At 37.9% G+C, this 26,175-nt stretch overlaps 1 protein-coding gene across 1 annotated transcript in view; it reads right to left on the bottom strand.

The window, feature by feature from the left end:
• DNAH8 (dynein axonemal heavy chain 8) overlaps nt 1–26,175 on the bottom strand; it is a 159,680-nt gene that overhangs the window by 97,210 nt on the left and 36,295 nt on the right. The window contains exons 16-28 of the mRNA XM_070727251.1: nt 25,286–25,386; nt 18,374–18,511; nt 15,109–15,349; nt 13,359–13,558; nt 12,602–12,755; nt 12,314–12,477; nt 11,436–11,538; nt 10,968–11,072; nt 8,786–8,947; nt 5,508–5,732; nt 3,986–4,158; nt 3,616–3,794; nt 93–280 (exon numbers count right to left, since the gene is read on the bottom strand). Coding sequence (XP_070583352.1) covers nt 93–280; nt 3,616–3,794; nt 3,986–4,158; nt 5,508–5,732; nt 8,786–8,947; nt 10,968–11,072; nt 11,436–11,538; nt 12,314–12,477; nt 12,602–12,755; nt 13,359–13,558; nt 15,109–15,349; nt 18,374–18,511; nt 25,286–25,386 — 2,133 coding nt within the window. The remainder of the gene's footprint in view (nt 1–92; nt 281–3,615; nt 3,795–3,985; nt 4,159–5,507; nt 5,733–8,785; nt 8,948–10,967; nt 11,073–11,435; nt 11,539–12,313; nt 12,478–12,601; nt 12,756–13,358; nt 13,559–15,108; nt 15,350–18,373; nt 18,512–25,285; nt 25,387–26,175) is intronic.

Below are 26,175 nucleotides of genomic sequence, written 5' to 3'. Positions count from 1 at the left end.
ATTTTCAAGCAAGCTGTATAACAAATGTATGATTTATTTTCTCTCATCAATAATTAAAAAGAACCTCTATACTCTCATCACAATAAATTTACCATTGTCAGAAAAATTCCAAACTCAGGGTTTAAGTCCACTGTATCTCCATCTGAAAAAATAAACTGCTTTTTCCTTTCTTTTCGTGCTGTCAAAATGATGTAAATTTGTTGAGCTGCTACTGACAAGACAGGTAATTCAATTCTGTTAAATTCATCAAAACATCCCCAGGAGCCAGATTGTGCAAGACCTGAAACAAGAAGTGATTCATTTTTTAAGAGATTACAACTCTCCTGTAATGAATGTCTTCACTTTCTCTTTTCCGAGAATCATATGCAGAAAGAAATATGAAGTGTCTGACCCTGGTTATTAGAATATCATAAAAAAGCAAATCATCTGGTAGTGTCTCCCATTAGTAGGGTAAATGTTGAAAGCCATTTAATAGCTTCTGGAAGCAATATTACTAAATCAAGCATAATACTGCACAGGCAACATATCACAAATGTTGAAAAACATCTGAAAAAGATGTAAAGGGAAAGTTCTATGATAAGATTCTCTCTTAGCCCCATTCAGAGCCACAGTGAGAAACCTTTCCCTCTTTTAGTTAGGCTGCTGACTTATGAATAATCTGTTTCTGCATTTACAGAATAACTGTTCAGAGCAGAGCGTTTACATCGGTATGCAATTACTTCCACCCTAGCTGCAACTGAACGGTGTAGGATTACAGCTCACATAGAAACAATTTGTGCAGAGCTAGATTGCATCTCTAGTAAAATTAGGAGAGATGAGGGATTACTTATTGTTCTGCCTCTGTTGGAGAGTGCTAACACTCAAAGGCAATACTGGATGAGGAATTTTGTTCTCAACCAAGCCAGTGTACACATTGAATTTGAATATTTAACCTGGTGTACTGGCAGGTGGGAATGACCTTGGAAGATGGGAGCAAGGAAGAGATGCTGCTTCAAGAATGATATATTAAAAGATGGCATAGGCTGCATACTGCATAATAGGCAGAGAAATCTCAGAAATAGACCTCCCTAACTTATCAGGCTGTAAAAGAGTCATTGGAAGATTTGCACCAGACTTTCTGTTAATGAAGCTGTACAATAAAAGTAGAGTTAGTTCATCTGATCATGATTCCTTTCTGGTAGGTCTGGAAATGGAAAAATATTCATTAAGCAAAATGTAGAAATTCAGAAGCTTTCTTGTTTTGAGCAACTTCAAACCCATTCAACTCATGATTATGAATATTACATTACAAAGTCTCCAGACTTTCAAGTTCTTGGAAATACCAAGGATTGAATCTGAGACTTCATTTTTTATAAGTATATGCTCTACCAATTAGGTATATTTCTTTTTTTTAAATTCCTCCTTTCTTTTCCCTTCCTTTCCTCCTTTTTATTACCCTTTCCCTTCCCTTCCCTTCCCTTCCCCTTCTCTCTTCTCCTCTTCTTTAGACAAAGCTTTAATCATTCTTCACCCTTAAAGGAGGCTCACTTAGTTTTCGCCCAAGACCAACTTATGAAACCTTCTTCAAGTTTATGCTTATAGACATTAAAATTGCACTCATAGGTTTAGCTAATGAAGATGATCATGCTTAAGGCTTTGGTTGAGATTGAGGAGATATAGGAAGGCTGTGCAGTTTCAGTGCCAGAATCAGGAAATCAAAGACCTTCCATTATGGTAGCTTAGCTATCTTTTGGGGTGAAAACATCGTAATTCTTATATGTAGGGGAGAAGAAAGAAGTGAGAAGACACAAGACAATATTTAGAATTGTGGATGGACCAAGTGACAAAATGTGCCTAGTGATGTTGCAGCACAGATTCTGTGATTTCTGAACTTGCTGATAATGTTGAAATGCAAATACAACCAACAGATCCTAACAATATTTGTGTTGTGATGATGCAATTTAAGCGTCATGTTTCCATCACTTGAGTTTGTAGCACCCATTTAAGAAATAATGCATTTAATTTGCATTCAAATATTTTTAAAACAACTCAAAACCAGAAAAAGTTACTATTATTTTTCACTAGGATTATTATCTAGAGTGATATGTTAATTTTGAGCCATTCATAATTATTAGGAAAAATTTAGCGTGATTGCCTTTATGTAAACATTCTACCACAATGTTCATTCTAATACTCAGAATAGAGTTCTGAGAAAGATATAGAAGAATATAGAAATATGTAAAAAACCTAGCAAAATAGCATACATACATAGACACCCCAGAATCTATAAAAATAAAAGCAAGTTTTATCTTTGTAATAAAATCTGTGTTCCTGTTTCTTTTATATAATCCATGCTTACATGTACGCTAATATTCAAAAGCTTTATAAGCTACCATGAAAAGAGCTGTGATTCCTGACCTCTTCCTGCTAGCAAATACATCTCAGAAAGAATGTACTGGCAATCAGTGAGAGTTGGTAAGACAATATCTGGTTATTGGAGCTTTCTTTATGACCTGCTTCTTGCTGTATTGACCCCTATAATGTGCTGTGCAAGAGCTTTCCTAGATATCAAAGAAATATAATGGCTATCTTAGTTGAGGTACAGTTCAAGAACCTTCTTCAAGGGCCTTCTTTTAAAAAAAGAGTGGGGGCTGGGTGACAGAGCTCTTCTTGAAAAAGGGAAAGAGAAGAAGGAAATAGTTGATTTGTCATTTTCTTTCTGCTTTTAAATGTCTTTAGCCTTAGTTTGTAGTCAGTAGGAAAACATTGGCTACAGTAGTACTGATGGGTTTTCTGCTCAGAAGGCAAAGCAAAATTTATGATTTGATGTGCTTGAATGAGCAGGGTTATTTTCTCTGCCTTTCTTTATAACCATCCCAATTATTGATGACATAGAACAGACTGACTTTTCCAATTCATGAATTCATCTGCAAATTTTCTATTTTTAAAAAATGACACATATGCCATAATCCTAAACAGATTTACAGTAATTAAATCCTGGAGTTTGTGTAGGAATGCAAATGTAATTTGATAGTTTTATTTATATTCATGAAAGCATGGATTGCTAACTATCTATTCTAAAGTTGGGTTCATCTTAACTATTATGATTTAGAATGGCAACTAATTGCTACAGGATAGCAATTCATTTTATTACACAGCATTTTAGGCTATTGAGTCCAACCCCATATCAGTAGTTGTAGCCTTTGAAAGAACATCTTAAATCCTCCTCATTTTGAAGGTTCTTGGTTCTACCACCAAACTGCTCTTTCTTATCCCTGCACTCCATTATTTAGTATCCTAATTTGTGGAACAAGGTTTCAAATTCTTTCTATTATGCTGAATCGGCTATTTGAAGAATGCTAACATCCCCCTGCTTTCTCTGCTCTCTTCTTAAGGAATCTCCAAATCCTCCTTTCTATCTTCATGGGGCTTATCATTTTGTAGGAAGATGTTAATTTTATCCCTAACCCAGAGAGGGTCAAACTTGCGGTCCCAAGGGCCGAATGCAGCATGTGCTGGCCTCGCCCCCACTCGGTTTAGCAAAAGGGAACAAAGTCCTGTTACATTACATTATGCCATCATGACGTCATGAGTTTGACACCCCAGATGTAACCCATCTAATAAGCCAAATCTTACCTTTGAAAATTCGTCCCAATCCTCTGAAATCCATTTGATCCGAACAATTAAACACTACTACATATTTCCCCAGAGCTTTCCCCATGTCCTTGGTCGTTTCTGTTTTACCAGTCCCTGCGGGTCCTGCTGGGGCTCCTCCCATGTTCATCCCCAAAGCTTGAGCTAATGTAATATAACATCTGTAAAGATAAATTTAGCATATATTTGTACACACAAATGATTCTTCTAAAATGTTGAGTTTACAAACCTTTTAACAAATAGAGTGGAAAAGCAAATAATTTATTGCAAACCCTTCTTTAAATTAATTAGAAGTTTCAGGGAGAAAAGACTAAGACTCCATCAGGCTTAAATGTAAATAAATTATTCACACCTGTCTGTTAAAGGGGTAATGACGAGACGATCTGTGCATCCCAGAAATTCATTTTGATAAACAAAATCAACATCAGTAATGGACACCAATGTCTGATCAAGATCTTCCTTGAAATAGAATCTGCACTGCTTTAACCATTCAAAGTCAGTCACTGATTTTATATGCATTTTAACCTTCAAAACAGAAAAGGAGCCTGAATTATATAAGAATTGCACAGAAACATTATTGCATGTCAATTTCAGGGGTGGAGTGATAAAATATTTGTTTAGTTAGGGCCCCTGCCAATTTCCTCTTCAATTAATATTATCTCAAATTAATATATTTAACGTTTGGATTTACTTGCTTTGCTATTTTATTTCCTTTCTCATTTTTACAGTAGGAATGTTGTGGAACATTTTCTATGCCCATCTTCCAACTTTCTTCTGAAAGTTGAGACCTCAATTACAGAAGTCCATGAATTGCCTGTCAGTTGCTATTAGACATTACTGCAAAATTTCAGCTAAAATATTTATTCATTCATTCATCCATTCATCCATGCATCCATTCATTTATTATTTCGATTTCTAGGCCACCCTTCCCCGGAGACTTAGGGCGGCTTACAACATATATAGATTCATTAATTTTGTATTTAAATATTCAGAACTAGAATTGTGTGTGGTGATGGCCATCACTGAAGGATACAATTTTCCAACCCAGTCCCCAATGTTGTGCAATGTTGCACAGTTTCAAAATTATAGGAGCCCTGGTGGTAGAATGGTTAAAAGGCAGTACTGCAGGCAAATTCTGCCCACAGTCTGGAGTTTGAACCTAACGGCCTCAAGGTTAATTCAGCTTTCCATCCTTCTGAGGACCCAGATGCTTGGGGCATTATGCTGACATAATGCCCCAGATTATCTCAGGGACCGCCTTCTGCTGCACGAATCCCAGCGACCAGTTAGGTCCCACAGAGTGGGTCTTCTCTGGGTCCCGTCAACTAAACAATGCCGCTTGGCAGGACCGAGGGGAAGAGCCTTCTCTGTGGCGGCCCCGGCCCTCTGGAACCAACTCCCCCCAGAGATTAGAATTGCCCCCACCCTCCTTGCCTTTCGTAAGCTACTTAAAACCCACCTCTGCCGCCAGGCATGGGGGAATTGAGATACTCTTTCCCCCTAGGCCTTTACAATTTTATGCATGATATGTCTGTATGTATGTTTGGTTTTTTATTATAATGGGTTTTAAATTGTTTTTAGTATTGGATTATTGTTATACGCTGTCTATTATTGCTGTTAGCCGACCCGAGTCTCCAGTGAGGGGCGGCATACAAATCCAATCAATCAATCAATCAATCAATCAATCAATCAATAAATAAAATTATAAACCACTCAGAGACTTCTGTAAATCACTATAGCAATACCAATAGCACTTAGGCTTATGTACCACCTAAGTTGTATTGCTATACCCAAGAACAGTATCAGACATGTTACATAATTTGAACAATTTTATAGGTATGTTAACATCCCAAGCATTAATATTTCCATATTACCAGGTCATCAAAGATGTCACGCTGATGCACATGAATGGTGATAAGGGTTTCAAATTTCACTCGGTCAAACTTGGTAAGATCATGCGTAGTCTGGCTAATAAGAGTATTTAGAATATCCAGAAATTTCTGATTGGTCACTGACATAATTTTCCGATCATCTTTTGCACTAGTTAATGCTTCTTCTGAATCATGAGTCCATAGCATCTGAATTCCCAGCAATCCTACCTGTAATTTAAACAAATGATAATATGTGTACAAGAACATTTATAATTCATTTCAATGAATGATAAATACTTCTAAACTTCCTGTTTTCAATTACAATTTAGCATGATCAATTTGAACAGGTAATAAATTGGGTTTTATTATAGACTTTGCCTTTTAGGCAGGGTGAAAAATCACAATGTTTTCAAAGATAGTTAGAATAAAACCTGAACCTTCTTTTGCTGTATTGCCTCAGGGATAATGAATAAGGAGCACTCTAAGGAAAAGGACTGATAAAGTAATTGGAAAGCTTAATAAAGAGCTTTTGTGAGGAGGTTTCCATCTTTCATCAATTTGGGCAATGTACTTTGAACAAACTCTAATTGGTTCTTATCTTATCTCCTTTGGGTGTGAGGATAGCCTTAAGAAAGATATGTTGAGACATTTGGTGATTTCATCTTGTCTGAGAACCTCTCCAATTATGGGGACACGTGGGAACCTCCCATTCTGAAACTTACCACTTCTGTATTTATACAGTGGTACCTCGGTACTCGAACGCTTTGGTTCTCGTACATTTCAGATACCGAACAAAATTTTCGGCAAAAATTTGCTTCGGTATCTGAACAAAAATTCGGATACCGAACAGCCACAGAAAATTTTGTTTATTATCCGAAATGAGGGGATGGGGTGAGAAGGAATGGGAGTCGGAATCCGACACACCCATCCTGGCTGCCCACTAAACAGCTTCCCAGTCGTGCTCCAAGCTGTAGGAAGGGGGGGGGCAGCTGCAATACCGGCAGTTTTGGGGGGCCTCCTTTCCTCAGTGGTTCGTCTTGTTCCCTTTAAGCAGCTACCCCAACTTTCTCCTTCCCAACGGCGGCAGAGGCTTTCCTTCGAGCAGCAGCAGCGCCGGGAACGTCAGCGGCTTCCCTTTCTCATGTCACTTTCCCGGCACTGCTGCTGCTTGAAGGAAAGCCGCCACCGTCACTGGGAAGGAGAAAGTTGGTGTAGCTGCCTACAACTACAAGACGAACCACTGAGGAAAGGAGCCCCCCCCCGAAACTGCCGGTATTGCAGCTGCCCCCACCCTTCCTACAGCTTGGAGCGGAAGGGTGTAGGAAGGGTGGGGGCGGCTGCAATACCGGCAGTTTTGGGGGGGGGGTCCTTTCTTCAGTGGTTCGTCTTGTTCCCTTTAAGCAGCTACACCAACTTTCTCCTTCCCGACGGTGGCGGCGGCTTTCCTTCGAGCAGCAGCAGCGCCGGGAATGTCAGTGGCTTCCCTTTCTCATGTCACGTTCCCGGCGCTGCTGCTGCTCTAAGGAAAGCTGCCGCTGCCGTCACCACCGCCGGGAAGGAGAAAGTTGGTGTAACTGCTTAAAGGGAAGAAGACGAACCACTGAGGAAAGGAGCCCCCCCTCTGAAACTGCCCGTATTGCAGCTGCCCCCACCCTTACTACAGCTTGGAGTGCTTAGACCTCAGATCTTTATCCCATAGGAAATAAAGGAAATAGGGGCTGGAAACCAATTAAACCCATTTCCATTATTTCCTATGGGATAACTTAATTTGGTACTCGACCAAATTGGTTCTCGACCACATTTCTGGAATGAATTGTGGTCGAGAACCGAGGTACCACTGTAATTAAAACAGCCACAATGCAGGGGTGGGTTCTAGCTTACCTCACTGCCAGTTTGTTTCCTCCCACACTGCTTTGTTTTCTCCCACACCACTTTGTATACCCATGCACAGTGCCGAAAACCCAGCTTCTGTGCATGCGCAGAAGCAAAAAACCCTAGCTTCTGCCCTTGTGCAGAAGCAAAAAACAACATGAAGCCACCTAGGCACCACCAAGACAGCCAGTTTGGGTTTGTGGCCAGCCAGTCATCACTGTCGGTTCACTGAGCAGGGGGAAATTCCCACTAACAGTTCTATAGAACCGGTCTGAACCAGCAGGAACCCATCTCTGCCACTACGTCACATTGCATGATTACTGCACGTAAGTATTTTTGTTTCTTCTTTCACCCCTTTTTTTTCAAAACCGTCACTGTTTTTATTCATATTTACTTTATACAAATCTAAAACAAGCCATTGTCTAAATCAATCAATAGAGTCCAAATTTGCTCAATTAGCATTAAGCAGTTATAATGTTCAAGAAAAACAAATAGATCTGCACACAAAATTAATTACTTGTACAGTGGTACCTCAAGATACGAACCCCTCGTCTTACGAACAACTCGTGATACGAACCCGGGGTTCAGAAAAATGTTGCCTCTTCTTACGAACTTTTTTCGAGTTACGAACCGGCGTTTGGAGACAGCTGGGAAGCGGCGCGGCTGTTTTAAAAGGTGACAGCCGGGCGGCGGTGCTTCCCAGAAGCCTCCCGAACGCCGGTTCGTAACTCGAAAAAAGTTCGTAAGAAGAGGCAACATTTTTCTGAACCCCGGGTTCAGTTCGGGAGGTTGCTGGGAAGCCCCGCCGCCTGGCTGTCACCTTTTAAAACAGCCGCGCCGCTTCCCAGCTGTCTCCCGAAGCCAAACGCGGAAGTTCGGGTTTGGCGTTTGGCTTCGGGAGACAGCTGGGAAGCGGCGCGGCTGTTTTAAAAGGTGACAGCTGGGCGGCGGGGTTTCCCAGAAGCCTCCCGAACGCCGGTTCGTAACTCCAAAAAAGTTCGTAAGAAGAGGCAAAATTTTTCTGAACCCCGGGTTCGGTTCGGGAGGTTGCTGGGAAGCCCCCGAGCGTGGCTGTGACCTTTTAAAACAGCTGCGTGGCTTCCCAGCAGTCGCGAAACGCCGTTTTTTTGCGGGGTTTTTTTTTTTGGTTGCACGGATTAATTGACGTTACATTGTTTCCTATGGGAAACAATGTTTCGTCTTACGAACCTTTCGTCTTACGAACCTCCTCCTTGCAGCAATTAAGTTCGTATCATGAGGTATTACTGTATATATTTATTGTTAGATAAGGCAGTTACACTTTACAAAATTATGTAATTTTTTCCAAGCTTTTTATTTATTATTGGCATGCAAATTCACCCTCTCTGCACGCCTGTATTTTAACACCAACTACTTTTCAAATTCCTTACCTGTGCTGGAAAATGATATAGGAAATTTAGTAGTTGATAGCCTGGATCGCTAATCTGATAAAATGCAGCCCGAATTACACAATGTAATGAAGACTGTTGCATTTTCAAGAGGTCCAATAGCCAAAGCTCTACAGGTCCTTTTGCATTTACTGGAGTGTCCAACTAAAATAATATGTAACACATAACACATATGTGATTCTCCCTATTATGGCTTAGCTTTATGTACATAACAGATCATAATACATTCAACAAATATGGCTATTTTTATTCAACAAAATATAGTATTTAAAAATTCTGACCTGGTGTTGAGTATGTATGCCACCATAGAAAAATACAAAGTACATAAAAGAAATTGAAAGCAAGAAAAGCTTTTCTTTAATGGCTATGCTTTTCTATCTATATGATTATTTTCTAACGAAGCAGTGGAAGTGATGTGCCGGTTCCTGGAGGCTGTTGGGGGAATTACTGACCCCCTCAGAGAGGGTTCGCAACTTGGGCGTCCTCCTTGATCCACAGCTGACATTGGAACATCATCTTTCGGCTGTGGTGAGGAGGGCATTTGCCCAGGTGTGCCTGGTGCACCAGTTGCGGCCCTATTTGGACAGGGAGTCATTGCTCAAGGTCGCTCATGCCCTCATCACCTCAAGGTTTGATTATTGCAATGCTCTCTACATGGGGCTACGTTTGAAAAGTGTTCGGAAACTTCAGATCGTGCAGAATGCGGCAGTGAGAGCCATTGTGGGGCTTCCTAGATTCACCCACATTTCTACAACACTCCATGGCCTGCACTGGCTGCCGATCAGTTTCTGGTCACAATTCAAAGTGTTGGTTATGACCTTTAAAGCCCTACATGGCAATGGGCCAGAGTACCTCCAGAACCGCCTGCTACCACACGAATCCCAGCGACCGATAAGGTCCCACAGAGTTGGCCTTCTCCGGGTCCCGTCGACTAAATAATGTCATTTGGTGGGCCCCAGGGGAACAGCCTTCTCTGTGGCGGCCCCGGCCCTCTGGAATCAACTCCCCCAGGAGATTAGAACAGCCCACACCCTCCTTGTCTTTCGCAAATTACTCAAGACCCACCTATATCGCCAGGCATGGGGGAACTGAGACACCTCCCCCAGGCTTCTATATTTTATGTTTGGTATGTATGTGTTGTATGGTTTTAATTGTTGGGGTTTTATATACTTTTCTTATATATCTAATATTAGATTTGTTTACTGTTATATTGCTTTCATTATTGTTGTGAGCCGCCCCGAGTCTTCGGAGAGGGGCGGCATACAAATCTAATAAATTGAATTGAATTGAATTGTTCTGATACCGTCTAAATGTCTTGCACTATGATTACCAGAATTCTTAGGGAACATTGTGAAAGGTGTAGAATATAATACGTCTGGAGGATACAACATTGAGCTAGATTTGCTTATTTCTTTCAAAAAGCAGGAACATCCTAAGTCAATATAATTTATTGAAAAACAAATAAGCTACTACTATAATTTTAAACATTAGATATGTATGTTGTCTTAAAGTGTCAGAGAACACTACCTTCTGCTGTTAATTATATATTATTAAAACAAGGCTATCTCAAAGCTTAATATTCATTAAAACAGCATTTCTTAAAGTGAGGCCTCTGCAAAATCAAAATTATCTACAATCTTATGATGAAAAATAACACAATATTGAATTGTGAATTGTGGTATATTCAGCAATGAATGTATTAATTTTAACTTTTAAGGCAGTAAACACTGATAAATATACCATTCAAAGCTTTTTTGGGATCCACCATAATTTTAAAAAATTGAAGCGGTTTTGAAAGAAAATGTTTAAGAAACATTCCATTAAAGAACATGTTATAAGATTAATTATATACAACACATAACAGAATAGAAACTATGAATAGTATAATTCTACTCCATACCACCTGAATGAGAGTCATTAAAAGATAGTTAAATCACTTTAAAACATCGAATTCTCCATTTTGAATAAAAGTTGAATCATGCTTTGGCAAATCTTATAATGGAAAGGAGATTATTTATACCTATGGTAACTTAATAAGAATTTTTGTTTTATATTGGTTTGTGCAAAGCAACATGAGTTTCTTTTTCATTCAGGAGAATTTTGGAGCATGAAATAACTATTTTTAAAATTAAAATGATATTAATTTAACAAAGTAAAACATTACAGGGATTTTTTCTCCTTCTCTTGATACAACTGTCATAATGCGATCATAATCCTTTGGATGGAATTCTACTTCATTTATATTGTCAGATAAACCAGGGAGATGTGGCTAAAAGAAAAGTAAGACCAATTAGAACAATATAATTATCATTTAAATTAGCTATTCTTATAAATAAGCTCATGTTAAAGGAAAATATGTAGAACTGAAGAATTGTAATATAAGCAGTTTATACTAATAAATATTCTGACATAATTCAATATTCATTGAAGATTTATCTTACAATAAATAATTATCCATATATATTCAAATCCCAGTGAGGGTATGGCTAGCTGATGAGGCTACAACAAGGCTGCAAGTCTCCCTTCATTTTCAAATTCAGCAAAAACATGTTACATACATACATACATACATACATACATACATACATACATACATACATACATACATACCTATATAACACTTGTAACCTACCTGAATAGTATGAGAATCACTAGCCTGTCCAAGTATCTCCAGAAGGGCAGGATCAGAAATAAAAAAGAATCTAGGAAAGAGCAATCTTTTTTTCTCCAAATACCTTTAGTAAGAAAAGAAGAATATTTCAGAAAAACAACCATTCTTCTCTTTTATGAATGTGTTTTTTCAACCAAGACTGTATTTATATATACATACAAATATTTTGAGTTTTCAGCTAAATTTTTTAACTGTGTGAAGCTGTGTGAACTCTAAGAGCCAACGTCTTTGCTTTCCCTATTCAAATTTCTTTATTGCTTTTTTCTGTTATCTTCATATAACTTTCTTTTATTAAGTGTATATAATACAATTGGATGTTTGCTTCATTTTGCTTCAGACTCTTCAAACACAACTTGCAGCAGAAAATCAAACACAATTAAAAATGAAGTACAGATGAGAATCCTGAGTTTGCTGTTATAAATCTAGTGCTCTTTTATTCTTTTTGCTCCTTTTAAATACATATTACCAGTGAATTAAATATGCAAAACTTTTACTTCCAAGAGATAATGGTAACGATACTATTTTATTTTGCAACTACTTTTAATTACTTTTCAACATTTTAAAAAATGAAAAGAAAGAAACCGAAATCACATGCACAAGTTTAAATTCATAAATTTGCAATTAGCTATGCATGCTACATATTCATCTAAAATGTTAATATTCTCTCTTAAAATAAAAATATTCTTAAAATTCTCCTCCAAAAATGTAATTCAGAATACTACTAGAATAAGAGGCAGTTTAATAACATAAAAATAAAAATGCATTGTTAAATTATGGTAGTAATTTAACAATGCCACCTTTTTTGCAGCATTGAAAATGTTTTTAGCAATTTTTTTTACCCTGTAAGTGACTTCTGGCATACTTCCAATTGCTCATGCAAATGTGGTAAAAGTTGTCCCATAGTTTCATCTCCAACACAACAGCTAACTACATTGGGATTTTCATGTGCTCGCTGCATTATTTTTATCCATGATTTATCAATGTTTTGAAAGCGTTTTGCTTCCTAAGTAGAATAAATCCATATACAATTGAATGAGACTCAGAGGTCATTCTTAAGTCCAGGCTAGATATGTTTAAGTTTAAATATTTGCACAGTTCAGCAGTAGCTGATTTGCCTATTGATTTACCTGGGGTAACTGCTTGGCGATATCCCCACCTACAAAAACAGCTTCAAGGTAAACCCAAAGGTTTTGGACAATCAACCATTCTTCAATTATATCACTGGAGGTACTGAGTTTGAACACCCAGTTTTGAATATCTTTTTTAAATGGTGCATTGTATCTAAAAAGAGGAGGCAAAGAATAATTTCAGGATGTATGTTTCTCAATTAATAATTGTTTTAGCCTCTGGTAGTAAGACAGAAATATGAACATCTGTGCAAAAGAGAACAAAAGAGAAGGGCAGTGCAGTCTTAATAATAATTCAAATGTAAAAAAATAATTGGCCCTAAAGCTAGCAGTGTTAATAGTGAAATTCCATCTATGGGCATTCTCATTCATCCAGGTCAAAGGTGGTCTCAAAGATGTCGCCCCCCCCCCCAAAAAGATGAAAAACGAAACATCTTCAAGAAAAAACAAAGTCCAGTTGCCTTTACCCTGAAGGGGTTACAAAAACCTCATGCAGCAACACACTCTCAGTGTCTTTGATAGGTTGGAGAGGCACGTGCCTTCAGTAACTTTGCAGTAATTGCTGTCAGCTTTGATAGCACCTGAGCATCTGTTTGCAAAGATACAAGATTAAATTCAGCCTCCCTTTCTTCATTTTCTAAACAAATAGTCAGTATGGCTAATGTCGACTGTGCCAGCCTTCCTATCTTGGAAACAAGAGGCAGTTCCTCAATAATGAAAACATATCAGTAGAAATAATTAATGTTTTGATGATTACCTGTTACTCAGCAGAGAACCCAGGACCATTAAGCTGTCCTCCATCATTGTAATAATTTCAGAAGATTCTGTTCCCTTGAGAAGGAGTTCTCCTCTTCCTTTGAATGCTGAAAAGCTCAAGACCTGATATGCCCAGCTATCCACTACTTGTGCCAGCTTAGCTTCAATATCCTTCTCTTTAATAGCAGATATACAGATGTCCTGTCCCGGGGGGGAAAAATACCCTTAAACTGTGCAAAACACAAGTGCATGTATCTTTAAAGCAAGTTATAAACACATGGCAAAAAAACCCCAAACTTTCTTTTATGAAAAATGCTGTGACAGAAGAAGCACCATCTTTAATTGGAGGAAAATACTAATTAACTAAAGAGGTATCGCTAGGGAAATAAGCATTTGCTTATATAGGCCAATGAAAATACCAAGAAGCCCTTGGGGGTGGAGGAGAAGCTAACATTCCATATTCCCTCCCATTTCTCTGCTTGACACCTGGTGACCCCAGGTCAATAAAAACAAGAAAAGCCAATAAAAGGAAGGATGCTGAAGTCATAAATTGAGTTTTTACACTTTAAACCTGATCTCTAGAAAGTCAAGGTCAATTATTTTTTTAAAAATATACTGCACAGACATTCCTGAGGTGCACTTCTGTTGGATTTGTGCAAAACATGTACTTCTGTCGCGATGAAAATCGGTGGGGAAGGTAAGTAGAACCCACCTTTGGCTTCTTTCTCCAACACCCAAAACTTTAACTGTAGATTGTCTACAATTGACCTCACCCCATTCCTAAGAGGTCTGCAAGGGATGTGCATAAGTGCACCAATGTGCCTACTATCCCTGTCCTAATGTCCCCATGTATTCATAACCATCTCATATATACATAACCATGTTTATATGTTTTATGTATTCACATACATATTCATGTTTATACTTTTTCTTCAATTTTATATATGCTTGACAAACAAATAAATAAATGAATGAGCACATAACATGGATATCTGCACAAAACATGCATGTAGAAAACTTGACATGTTGATATAGTTAAGCTCTTAGGAGAACTTAAAACATTAACATTATACGTTAAAATATAGGCTTCATTGAGGCAGGAGGTGAGTTTCAAGAAAACCCTTCTGCTCAATATTTTTGCCTTCATTTTTTGCCCTTTTTGTTGTACTAACAATGGTGGCAGTTTTTCTTCCTATTGTTATTGAAGTCTTTTTGCATTAAGCTCAATCATTAGGATATTATGTAAGATACAATATCAACAGTTCTAGTGACTCACAGCAAAAGTGCAAAGAAGCAAAAGCATTCTATCTGACAGTCCCATTCATTCTATCAGTACAGGAAAATATTATGCTAAAAGAATATGTCATTTTAGGAATTCACATGTTTTGGGTCGTTCAAATCAATCACTGGGTTCAAATATTAAAATATATGACACCTATAAATGTTTAAATGGAAATAAAATCTTCATTGTAACCTATTTCCTATTAGGATAATGCACAATTACATTATGTTTTATCTTCCTTCTATACACACATGTATTTAGCCTGTGTGTTTGTGTTTGTCTATGTGTTTATTTATTTATATAATTTGTTTGCTGCCCATCTTATATCCAATAACTCTGGGCAGCTTATAACATAAAAACATTGAAAAATATTAAAATCACCTATTGTAAAAAAAAACCTCAGCAGATAAAAGCGTTAAAAGTATGTTTCCTGATATTAAATATAAAATGCACCAATAGGGAAGGATACCTCAATATCATCCTTATGCTTGAGAAGTGGGGCTTCCATGATATTCCGAAGGCAAAAGGAATCAGATTCCACATCAAATGGGTGCCCAGTTGTTTCAGAAATCCGGTTCCAGTGTCTTAGTTTCATAGCCTTGTTGGTCATCATTTCCAGCAGTGGACAAGACTCACTGAAATCATCTATTCGTTTTTTAAGATCCAAATATGCTTGCCAGTCTTTAAGCCCTTTAGGTAGCTTGCGGCATCTTTCATTGGGAAAAAAAGGAATAAAAATACTATTCTAAAAAGAAAAAAGGAAGAATGAAGAGAAAGTGGGGCAACTACCTGAATAAAAATGAAATCCCGTATGAAATAATCTGAAAGCGTTCCTTAAAAATTACAGCTTTGTGCATTGCCACTTAAAGGAGGGCAGATTTAGCCTACAGAAATGTATATACCACGTTTTCCTAAAAATAAGACAGGATCTTATTTTCTTTTGAAATACTCCCCTCCCCTGAAGTATGGCCCTGACTTGATTGTCAGGAGGGTTATTATTTTGGTGACGCAGTTGGCGGCGAATGTGGGACTGTATGTCCCATCACCGCTGCCTCCTCTCCCTGTTCTTGGTACCGGCCAAACAACTAGCCACCGCCACTGCTTCATGGAGCAAAACTCTGCAAGGCTTGTTGTGCCATGGCATGCATGAACTGCAGGACTGCTGCGAACTTCATCACACTGGCACAGCTGCTGTCCTGCCACTTGTACGTCTAACCTCACAACAAGCCTTGCAGAATCCTACTCCATGAGGCAGTGATGTGATGAATCCCAAAGAGACTCATTTCTGGCAGGTGGGATGTGTTGGGCCGCGTCCTACCTGACACTTATAGTTCTATCACATTCCTCAACGTTGTGTCCAGCGAAGCCCATTGTACAAGAAAACTTCTTGTGAGTTTGAGAAGTTTGATTGAACTCACAAGAGGTTTCCTTTTAAAATCAAAATTCTCGAACTCGCAAGAAGTTTTCTTTTACGATGGGCTTCCATGGACATACCACCGAGTAATGCGATGGAGCTACAAGTCCCAAGTAAGATGCGTGTCTCACAGTGGGATACAATTTGGAGATAGCAGTTGAGGCGAGGTGAGGTGGGGCAGGCCACAAGATGCACATCCTAACTGGGACTTGTAGGTCCGTCGTGTTCCTTGGTGTTGTGTCCAGGGAAGCTCATTGTAAAAGAAAACTTCTCAAACTTGCATTTTCTTTTAGAAGTTTTCTTTTACAATGGACTTCTCTGGACACCACATTGAGGAATGCTACAGAGCTTCAAGTCCCAGGTAGGATACATGTCTCACAGTGGTGCAGAATTTAGGGATGGAAGGTGGGGTGGGCTGCAAGACATGTGTCCTACCTGAGAGCACCATGTTCCTCAGAGAGAGAGAACAAGCGAGAGGTGGGTTTGCGCACACCCCGCAGGACTGGCTCGGCTCCTCTGGGCTCTGTCTCTGGTGACATTTTGAAAGGTGCTTCTGCCTGTGAGGAGGCAGCAAGGCAGGGATCAAGGCTCACCTCCTCTTCCTCACAGGCAGGAGTGCATTTCAAAAGTGTTGGTTATGACCTATAAAGCCCTTCATAGCATCGGACCAGAATATCTCTTCTGCCGCATGAATCCCAGCGACCGATTAGGTCCCACAGAGTTGGCCTTCTCTGGATCCCGTCGACTAAACAATGTCATTTGGTGGGTCCCAGGGGAAGAGCCTTCTCTGTGGCGGCCCCGACTCTCTGGAACCAGCTCCCCCCGGAGATTAGAACTGCCCCTACCCTCCTTACCTTTTGTAAACCCCTTAAAATCCACCTTTGCCATCAGGCATGGGGGAATTGTGATATCTCCCCCGGGCCTATACAATTTATATATGGTATGTTTGTGTGTATGTCTGCTTAATAACGGGTTTTTAAAAATGTTATTAAATTATTAGATTTGTCATGAATTGTTTTATTGCTGTTCTGAGCCGCCCCGAGTCTACGGAGAGGGGGGGGCATGCAAATCTAATAAATAAATAAATAAATGAATGAATGAATGAATGAATGAACGAACGAACGAACAAACAAACAAACAAACAAACAAACAAACAAACAAACAAACAAACAAACATTGCTGGAGGCAGAGCACAAAGGAGCCAAGTCCCGTGGGGTATGTGCACACCTATCCCTCACTTGCTTTCTGTCTCTCTCTCCTGCCCAAAAATGTGCCAGCCACAAAAAGAGCGGTTCCAAGCATTTACCCCCTTTCCTTGGAAAGTAGTTGGGGGGAGGACGGCTTACTTGGGGGAAGCTTATTTCAGCATATGCACTGAAAAGCCTGATAGGCCTTATTATGGGGACTATTATTTTCAGGGAAACACAGTAGCAACAACAGCTGAACTCTCTCAGTGACTGCAGGCTACTCTTCCCATTCAAATAGGCGATTTCTCTCAGTTTGAACTATCTGTTGCTTTATTTAGAGAACCTCAGAAGGGATTCTGTAAGTGGTTCCAATGTTAGCCTTTGACATGAATAAATCTATTGTGGGATAGGATTTGGCCATGATGGCAAACCTATGGAACCATATCTGTGGGCTGTTGCGTGCATGCGGGCACTGCCCGGATGATTTTTGGACTGCCCCTCCCCTTCAAGGAGTCTCCACATGGCCCATTTTGGATGCCAGGTAAGTACAGGGCTCACATCGAGGCTCTGGGAGAGTGTTTTTAGTCACCAGAGGGCCTCTGGGGAGCATGGAAGGATGTTATTGCCCTCCCCAGGCTGCAAGAAAACCTCTGGAGCCTGGGGAGGTCAAAAACAGGACTATTGGACCCACTGGAAGTTGAGAAATGGGTCATTTCTGGCCTCCAGAGGCCTTGGGGGGCAGGGGAGGCCGTTTTTGCCCTATCCAGGCTCCAGGAAAGCTTCTGGAGCTTGAGAAGGGCAAATACTGGGCCCACTTCAGGGAGGCCTGCTAGGCCAAAAATGGGATGTGGGGAGGGATCATGCACGCATGCGTGGGGGAGCACAGGGAGGTTGTGTTTGCATGGGCAGGGGTGGGGCAGCATGGGAGTGTCACACATATATGTGCAGGGGCCAGGCATGGGTACCATTGAATTATGGGTGTGGGCATGCACATGTGCACTAGAGCGCATGCACACACACACTTTTGGCACCCAAGGTAAAAAAAGTTTGCCATCACTGGGACAGAATTATCAGAAATTAGTCTTAAAGTCAAAAAAGTTGAGTACAGATGTTTATATAGGAAACAATCTCACCTGTTTTGAAACTCCGAAAGTTCAGCATTGATTTTTTCAATATCAACATCTCCCCAAAGAATTTCATAATAGCCACTTATATTGTTCATCACGGTATCATACAAACCATATAATTTCTGAAGTAAACTCAACTCTTTCCTGTGCGAGAAAAAAGGACAAGATTAATAATAGTAAAACTTTTATGGTAGCATTCTTTTGGCTTAGAGCACAATGTGATTAGAAAAGTATAGGCAATTCGGTAAGAAGTATAGCATAAAAGTCTAAATAATAAATAATAACTGATTCAAATTCAGGATTCTGTGGATGTGCTTCACTAACCTTCTGGAGACATTTCATAGCATAGGAAGATTTTGAGAGTGGTTAGCTTGAGACATTCTAAAACCATAGTAGAGCATCATGGCTGAAAAAGGATCTGAACTGATTTCACCAATTCCCTATGATAAAACTAAAATCTTCCTTTTTATGATCTTGTAGTCCCTATTATTTTATGCTATTATGATTGTTTTAATATACTTTTCTGGCTTGTTTGTTTATTTGTTTTTTATGCACTGCCCAGAGACTCTCCTTGTGAGATAGGAGACCAAATATATAAGGATAAAGAGGGTAGGATATTGATTGTACAAGTAGATATTGAACCTAGACCTCTAGTGGTTGTTTCTATTTATGCTCCCAATGAAGACCAAATGACATTTTATAAAAATTTACACCAAACAATAATAGATTTAGCTATTGACAATGTATTGATAATAGGTGATTTCAATGCTATCGCGAATAGACAATTAGACCACTCAGGAGGGGGAGGTAATAAAAAAAGGGGAAAAGGTAAAAAAACAAGAAGAAATTTGTTACCTAGTACTTTTCAAAAAATGAAAGCGGAATTACTACTAAGCGACATTTGGAGGGAAAGACACCCTCACAAAAGGCAATTTACCTTTTACTCCAATCCTCACAAAATTTGGACGAGAATTGACATGTTATGGGCACCAAAAACGGTGGCAGAACAAATAAGAGAGGTCGAGATAGACGTTAATACATGGGCTGATCACAACCCAATAGTGGTCTATATGACGATGAACAATAAACAGAACAACTGGCGGATGAATAGGTATATATTAAATGATAAGAAATATAAGGATTGGATTGAAAAGGAATTAAAAATATTTTTTGAAATTAATAAAACATCAGACACTACTCCACAGAACTTATGGGATACAGCTAAAGCGTATATAAGGGGTTTAACAATATCTTACACAGCAAAACACAATAAGGAAAAGAAATTAGAGTATTTACAATTAACAAACGAACTAAAACAATTAGAATCCCTATCGCAGCAACATACTAAGAACAGAGATCTAAAGACAGAAATAAACGTAATTAAACATAAAATTAGAGTTATAGAACAAAACCAACTAACTGAAAAGATCAAAAGAGCAAAGCAACATTATTTTGAACATGCAAATAAACCTGGCAGATGGCTAGCGTACAAACTTAGAAAACAGAGTCAATCAAAATTAATCCAAAAATTAGAAGATAAAGATGGTAAAATAAAATATGACACAGAAGGCAAGGCAGACATTGTTTATAATTTTTATAAAGAATTATATGCTAAAGCTCATGTTATCGAAGATGAAGTTTTTAACTATTTAGAGGCTTCAAATCTACCACAAATAACAGAAGATCAACAGGCCACCATGGACGGACCAATAACAATGGAGGAACTCTTAACAACAATTAAAAAACAGAAAAACAACAAGGCTACAGGCCCAGATGCCATACCTGCAGAATGGTACAAGATAGACAACGAAACAATAAGAAACCATATGTTAGAAACTTTTAATTTATGTAGACTGGAGGGGAAAATTCCCAAATCTTGGTCAGAATCACTGACAACCTTAATACATAAACAGGGTACAGAACCAGAAAAGATTAAAAATTATAGGCCTATATCACTATTAAATGTAGATTATAAGATTTTTATCGCCATTTATGCAGAGAGACTTAAAAGAGTTATAAATGGTATAATACACCAAGACCAAAATGGGTTTCTTCCAGGGAGACAAATTAAAAACAATATTAGAACTGTAATAAATATACTAGAGTACTATGAACAACACCCAGACAAGACGGCATCTTTAATGTTTTTGGACGCTCAAAAAGCCTTTGACAACGTTAATTGGATATTTATAAAAATGCAATTAAATAAAATGAGATTTGGCCCAAAATTTGTTAACCTAATAGATACCATATATTCAAAACAAACAACGAATATAATATTGAATAACAGTCAATTACCAATACTTGACATAAATAAGGGAGTTCGCCAAGGATGTCCTATATCACCATTGCTATTTATTATGACCCTTGAAACCTTATTAATTAAAATAAGAGCGGACCCCAAAATAAAAGGTTTAACCGTAGGAGATGAAACCTACAAACTCCAGGCCTTTGCAGACGATCTAATGTTTATAATTGAAGAGCCGATTACAACAGTTCCTACTTTATTACAAACCATTGAACAATATGGAAATGTAGCAGGTTTAAAGATAAACAAAAGCAAAACACATTACTTGACTAAAAACATGAATAAAATACTAGAAACGAAATTAGAAAGTATTTCTGGAATAAAGATCGTAAAAAAGGTAAAATATTTAGGAATAAATTTAACAGCGAAAACAATAACATTAAAAAATGATAATTATATGAAATTATTAGCAGAAATTAAAAATGACTTAGCAATGTGGAATAATTTGAAAATATCTTTCTTAGGAAGAATTGCAACAATCAAGATGAACATCTTACCCAAGGTCTTATTTCTTTTCCAGACAATACCAATAAACCCAGGGGGTATTTTTTTAAAAACTCTAACAAACTTAGTTAAAAAATTTATATGGCAAGGTAAAAAAGCAAGGATAAAAATGAATTGTTTAGAAGATATTAAAGAAAGAGGCGGATTTGGCCTTCCAAATTGGAAACTATACTATCAGGCCGCTGCATTAACATGGCTTAGAGATTGGATAACTTTAGATAACAAAAGAATACTTGACCTAGAAGGACATGATTTAATGCTTGGATGGCACGCATTTTTATGGTATGACAAGGACAAAAACCATTCATATTTTAAAAGGCATACGTTGAGGAAATACTTATTAGAAGTATGGAAAGACATAAAGAAAAATCATTTTTTAAGTATCCCAGACTGGCTAGCTCCTTTAGAAGCAATAATACATCCAAAGTCTATAAAGGATAGGAAAATAACTTATAGATATAAAGAACTATTAAATGATCAGATGAAGCTTAAATCTAGAATTGAATTACAAGAAGAAGGGATAATAATAGATTGGTGGCACTATGCCCAGATCCGATCCAGATATCAGAAGGACAAAACTCTTTACATTTTTAATAAAAGTAAAAATCCTTTAACTACTTTAATCACCATCAATTCAACAAAAATGATAGGGAAAATATATAAACTACTTATTGCTCATAAAAATATAGAGTTGACTTTAAAAGATACTATGATAAGATGGTGTAGAAATATTGGTAAGGAAATAGATATAGACACATGGGAGAAAGTATGGATTAATAATTGGAAAATGACTAAATCAGTTTCCCTAAAAGAAAATCAAATCAAAATGTTTTATAGATGGCACCTTCCACCAAATAGGATAGCAAAAATGTTTCCTAAAACATCCCCAATATGCTGGAAATGTAAGAAGGATATAGGAACTTACTATCATCAATGGTGGACATGTGGTAAAGCAAAAATATATTGGAAAATGATTGGAAAAATATTAAAAGAAATAATAAAGCAAGATATAGATAATACCCCGGAATTTTATTTACTAGGTGTTACAAATCAGACCTATAAGAAAGAAATCTTTTATTTAATTATACACATATTAACTGCGGCTAGAATAATATATGCGCAAAATTGGAAAGGGGAGGAAATCCCCAAGGAAGAAGAGGTTATAGGTAAAATATTAGATTGCGCTGAAATGGATATGATGACAAGAAGATTAAACGATCAAGAGGATACTAAATTTTATGAAACATGGAACAATGTCTATAAATGGATAGATAAGAAAAAATAAGATATATCTTTAGTTGTTCTTTTTTTTGTATTAGTTTTTACCTAGGTGATAATAATACTAATATTAGTTTAAAAGGACTTTTTGACGATTATGATATAGTAGTGTATGTATGTATAAGTATAAGCAATATACCAAGATGTATAATAGTTGAATTTAGCTTTATTGTTTGAATTGAAGGTTTGACATTATTTTACTATAGTAATTAAGATTATATTAAAGGTATTTTTTGGTAATTATGTTATACTAACCCTACTTAATACTCATATCAAGATTTGTAAAACTTTAACTCAAATTTATTAACTTTTTTTCACTATAATAATTAACATATATTTAACTATGTATTCTTTTTCTATATTTGAATGTATACTTTCAAAAGAAGCGGGGGGAATATACCCCCACTTTATGTTTATTGTTTGTATGTATTTGTTTGTTTTTATGAAAAAAATAATAAAAAAATTGAAAAAAAATAAATAAATTTGATAAGCAAATTGTTCTTGATTTCCCAAAAACACAATAAGGCAGCTCTTCATCAGTAGTTAATCTAGGTGGCATTCCTATCAGCTGCATCTGAGATCACAAACCAGGAGAACTCAGACTACATGCTATTGAGATTCTAGTGCAGGGGTAGGGAACGTTGGCTCTTCTATGACTTGTGGACTTCAACTCCCAGAATTCCTTAGCCAATCATGCTAGCTCAGGAATTCTGGGAGTTGAAGTCCACGTGTCACAGAAGAGCCAACGTTCCCTACCCCTGTTCTAGTGGAAGGCAGGCAGGCAGGCAAAGAAGGAAGGGAGGGGGGGAGGAAGGGAGGGGGGGGAGGGAGGGAGGGAGGGAGGGAGGGAGGGAGGGAGGAAGGAAGGAAGGAAGGAAGGAAGGAAGGGAATATGCTATATATCAAAGAGAAGCACAGGGAAAGATTAAAAAATAAACCCTCAATTCACAGAACATAAACTTTCAATTTGATAATATCGCTAGAATGGCAGATAGAATTCCAATTAAGCAATGGTTCTCTTTAGCCTACTTTTACTCTTGCAAACAAGGGAATGTTGGAAAAAATTGAGAAAAAAAGCATTAGACTCTTGCCATCCATCCTATTATGAGAGGTGGTGCGTATGGACATGGAGCTGATGTGATGGACTACAATGAAACGGCAGTTTCCCAGGAAGGAGGAAGATGAGACAAGGGGCAGCATAGCCCAGAGCTGAAGGAGAAAGCAGAAGAGGAAGCCACTCCCTAGAATCTGCAAAGGGATATCCATTAGGGTAGGAGTAGTAAGAGTTTAGTCTGGCAAGATTCTCTCCATTGTGTATAACCAAATAAAGAACTACAATTGTATTGTGCCACATTATTCTTGACCAGGGGTGGGCAATTAATTTTGCCATGGGGCCGCATGAGAAATTGGGATGGTTTGAGAGGGCCAGACTAATATAATTAACTCAGTTCTACCCAATACTGTAAAGACCCAGACCCTGGCCTGACCCAAACACCCAGATCCACTCTACAGACCCCTAATTGTTTTCTTTATAGCAACACGGTGCACCACAGTCACTGTGCTGTAGTGTTTGTGTGGTTTTTGTGCTGGACCGCTCTCGGTAGGAGGTCGGGGTCTGCTCCAGTGCGAGGATGAAAGAGCTCACCGCGTCTGCCAGGACTCCTCCAGTTCCTGCTTTCCTCATCAGGAAAGCAGGAACCGGAGGGGTCCTGGCAGGCGCGGTGAGCTCTTTCATCCTTGCACAGGAGCGGACTCCAACCTCCGCGGATTGGTCACAGATAGCGGGTGGGCCGGTCACAGACAGCGGGCGGGCCGGATGCGGCCCGTGGACCGCCCCTTGCCCAAGTCTGTTCTTGACCAAGTCTGACATCTATCTGTCTATTATCAAGAAAACTGTAAGAAAACTAACCAGAAAGTGATTAAACTTTTGGATAAGAAGGCAATAAAAGAAAAGACATTGCTTGAAAACTGACTGCAGGGAAAAATATCAGGAAAAAATATTGGAGAAGTTGGATAGGGACTCAAAATTTTGCCGTCCGCTCTTATTTATTTATTTATTTATTTATTTATTTATTTATTTAATTTATTTATTTTGTCCAATACACAATGAGGTTTTAGTGGGTATATATCTATATACACATAGTAAAATACATGATGAAGGTTATAGAGGAGATACTCATAGTAAAATATATCTAAGAAATAATAGGAAAGAAGGTATAGTAATAGAACATATCGATGAAAGAATAGAAGAAGAGATATAGGAATAGAAGAAAGGCATAGGAGATATAGGAGAGCAATAGGACAGGGGACGGAAGGCACTCTAGTGCACTTGTACTCGCCCCTTATGTTTCCCTTCATGCACATTGATCATGTAACCTAGTTCACTGTTTCTCAACTTCAACAATCTTAAGATGTATAGCCTGAGGAACTGAAGTCCACACATTTTAAATTTGCTGAGGTTGAAAAATACTGACCTGGAGAAGCATCACTGCTAAGAGGTTATAAAGAATTATAAAAACGATGCTTTGTGTGCTTTTCCTACTTAGTTTTTCCATATATCCCCTTAACAGTTGTTTTCTGTTATCACAGATATTCGTCAGGTTTTTTTTATTCTGATGCCATATTTACTTTTACACAAAGTTGGTCCCATAATCATTGATTTCCCCCCTGTTTATGATTGGGAGATGCACAGTTTTGAAAACCATATTGGAACTCCAGTATAAAGCACTCTAAAGTAGTTACAATTTTGTGCAAGTATATTTTTTCCAGTCTTGTGTTTTAGTAAAACCTTAACAATTCCAGCAGGTATAACAATTTTCCACAGTTACCTGATTTTATGCAAAATTTCATAGTCTGTGACAGACAATCCAAATAGCTGCTCACCGGATGAATATGTAATAAATTTTCTCCAGAGTTCATCAAAGTTTGCCTAATAAATAAATATATTTATATGTAAGAATTAAGAGTTTAGATCATTCATAAATAATCTTTACCCCCTTTTTTTACCTAACATTTTGATAGCTAAATGTCAGTGATATGGAGAACCAAATGAAAAATAGATGCGTCCACTCACTCTTATACAAATCTAACCATAACACAAATTTATTCAAAATTTGCCCTATACAAATATATGTGCCATCAAATAAGGCATAAGCTCAATTCCTGTTGACTACATGGACACAACCATGACATTTACTTGGCAATGTTCTTTAAGTGGTGTATTACTGCCTTCTCCAAGCATGGTTTTATGTTCCAGTCTAGGGCCCTGGAATTCTCTAGTGCTCTTCCCCCTAATGTCTAACTAGACCTATTGTCCTGGGATAGAATCTCCAGCTATAATGTGTGTATGTGAAGAGGCTGGTGAGTTGAGACTATTTGCACAGTAAAAAGTGACACAAATCTTACACACACACACACACACACACACACACACACACACACACACACACTTCCTGAAGTATCTATCTATCTATCTATCTATCTATCTATCTATCTATCTATCTATCTATCTATCTATCTATCTATCTATCTATCTATTTTGTCCAATACAAATTGAAAGTTAAGGAGAATAATAAAAACATGTAGTAGTAAATATCAGGGAAGGGATAGAAGAAGAGATATGAGAATAGAATACATCAATAAAGAGTAGAAGAGGGATATATGGATGGGAGAAAAGATATATAAAATATAGGAGAGACAATTGGACAGGGGACAGAAG

This window comes from Erythrolamprus reginae, chromosome 1, assembly GCF_031021105.1.
Source record: "Erythrolamprus reginae isolate rEryReg1 chromosome 1, rEryReg1.hap1, whole genome shotgun sequence".
NCBI classification, from domain to species: domain Eukaryota; kingdom Metazoa; phylum Chordata; class Lepidosauria; order Squamata; family Dipsadidae; genus Erythrolamprus; species Erythrolamprus reginae.
Note: the sequence above shows the minus strand (reverse complement) of the source record. Positions and strands in the feature narration are given on the sequence as shown.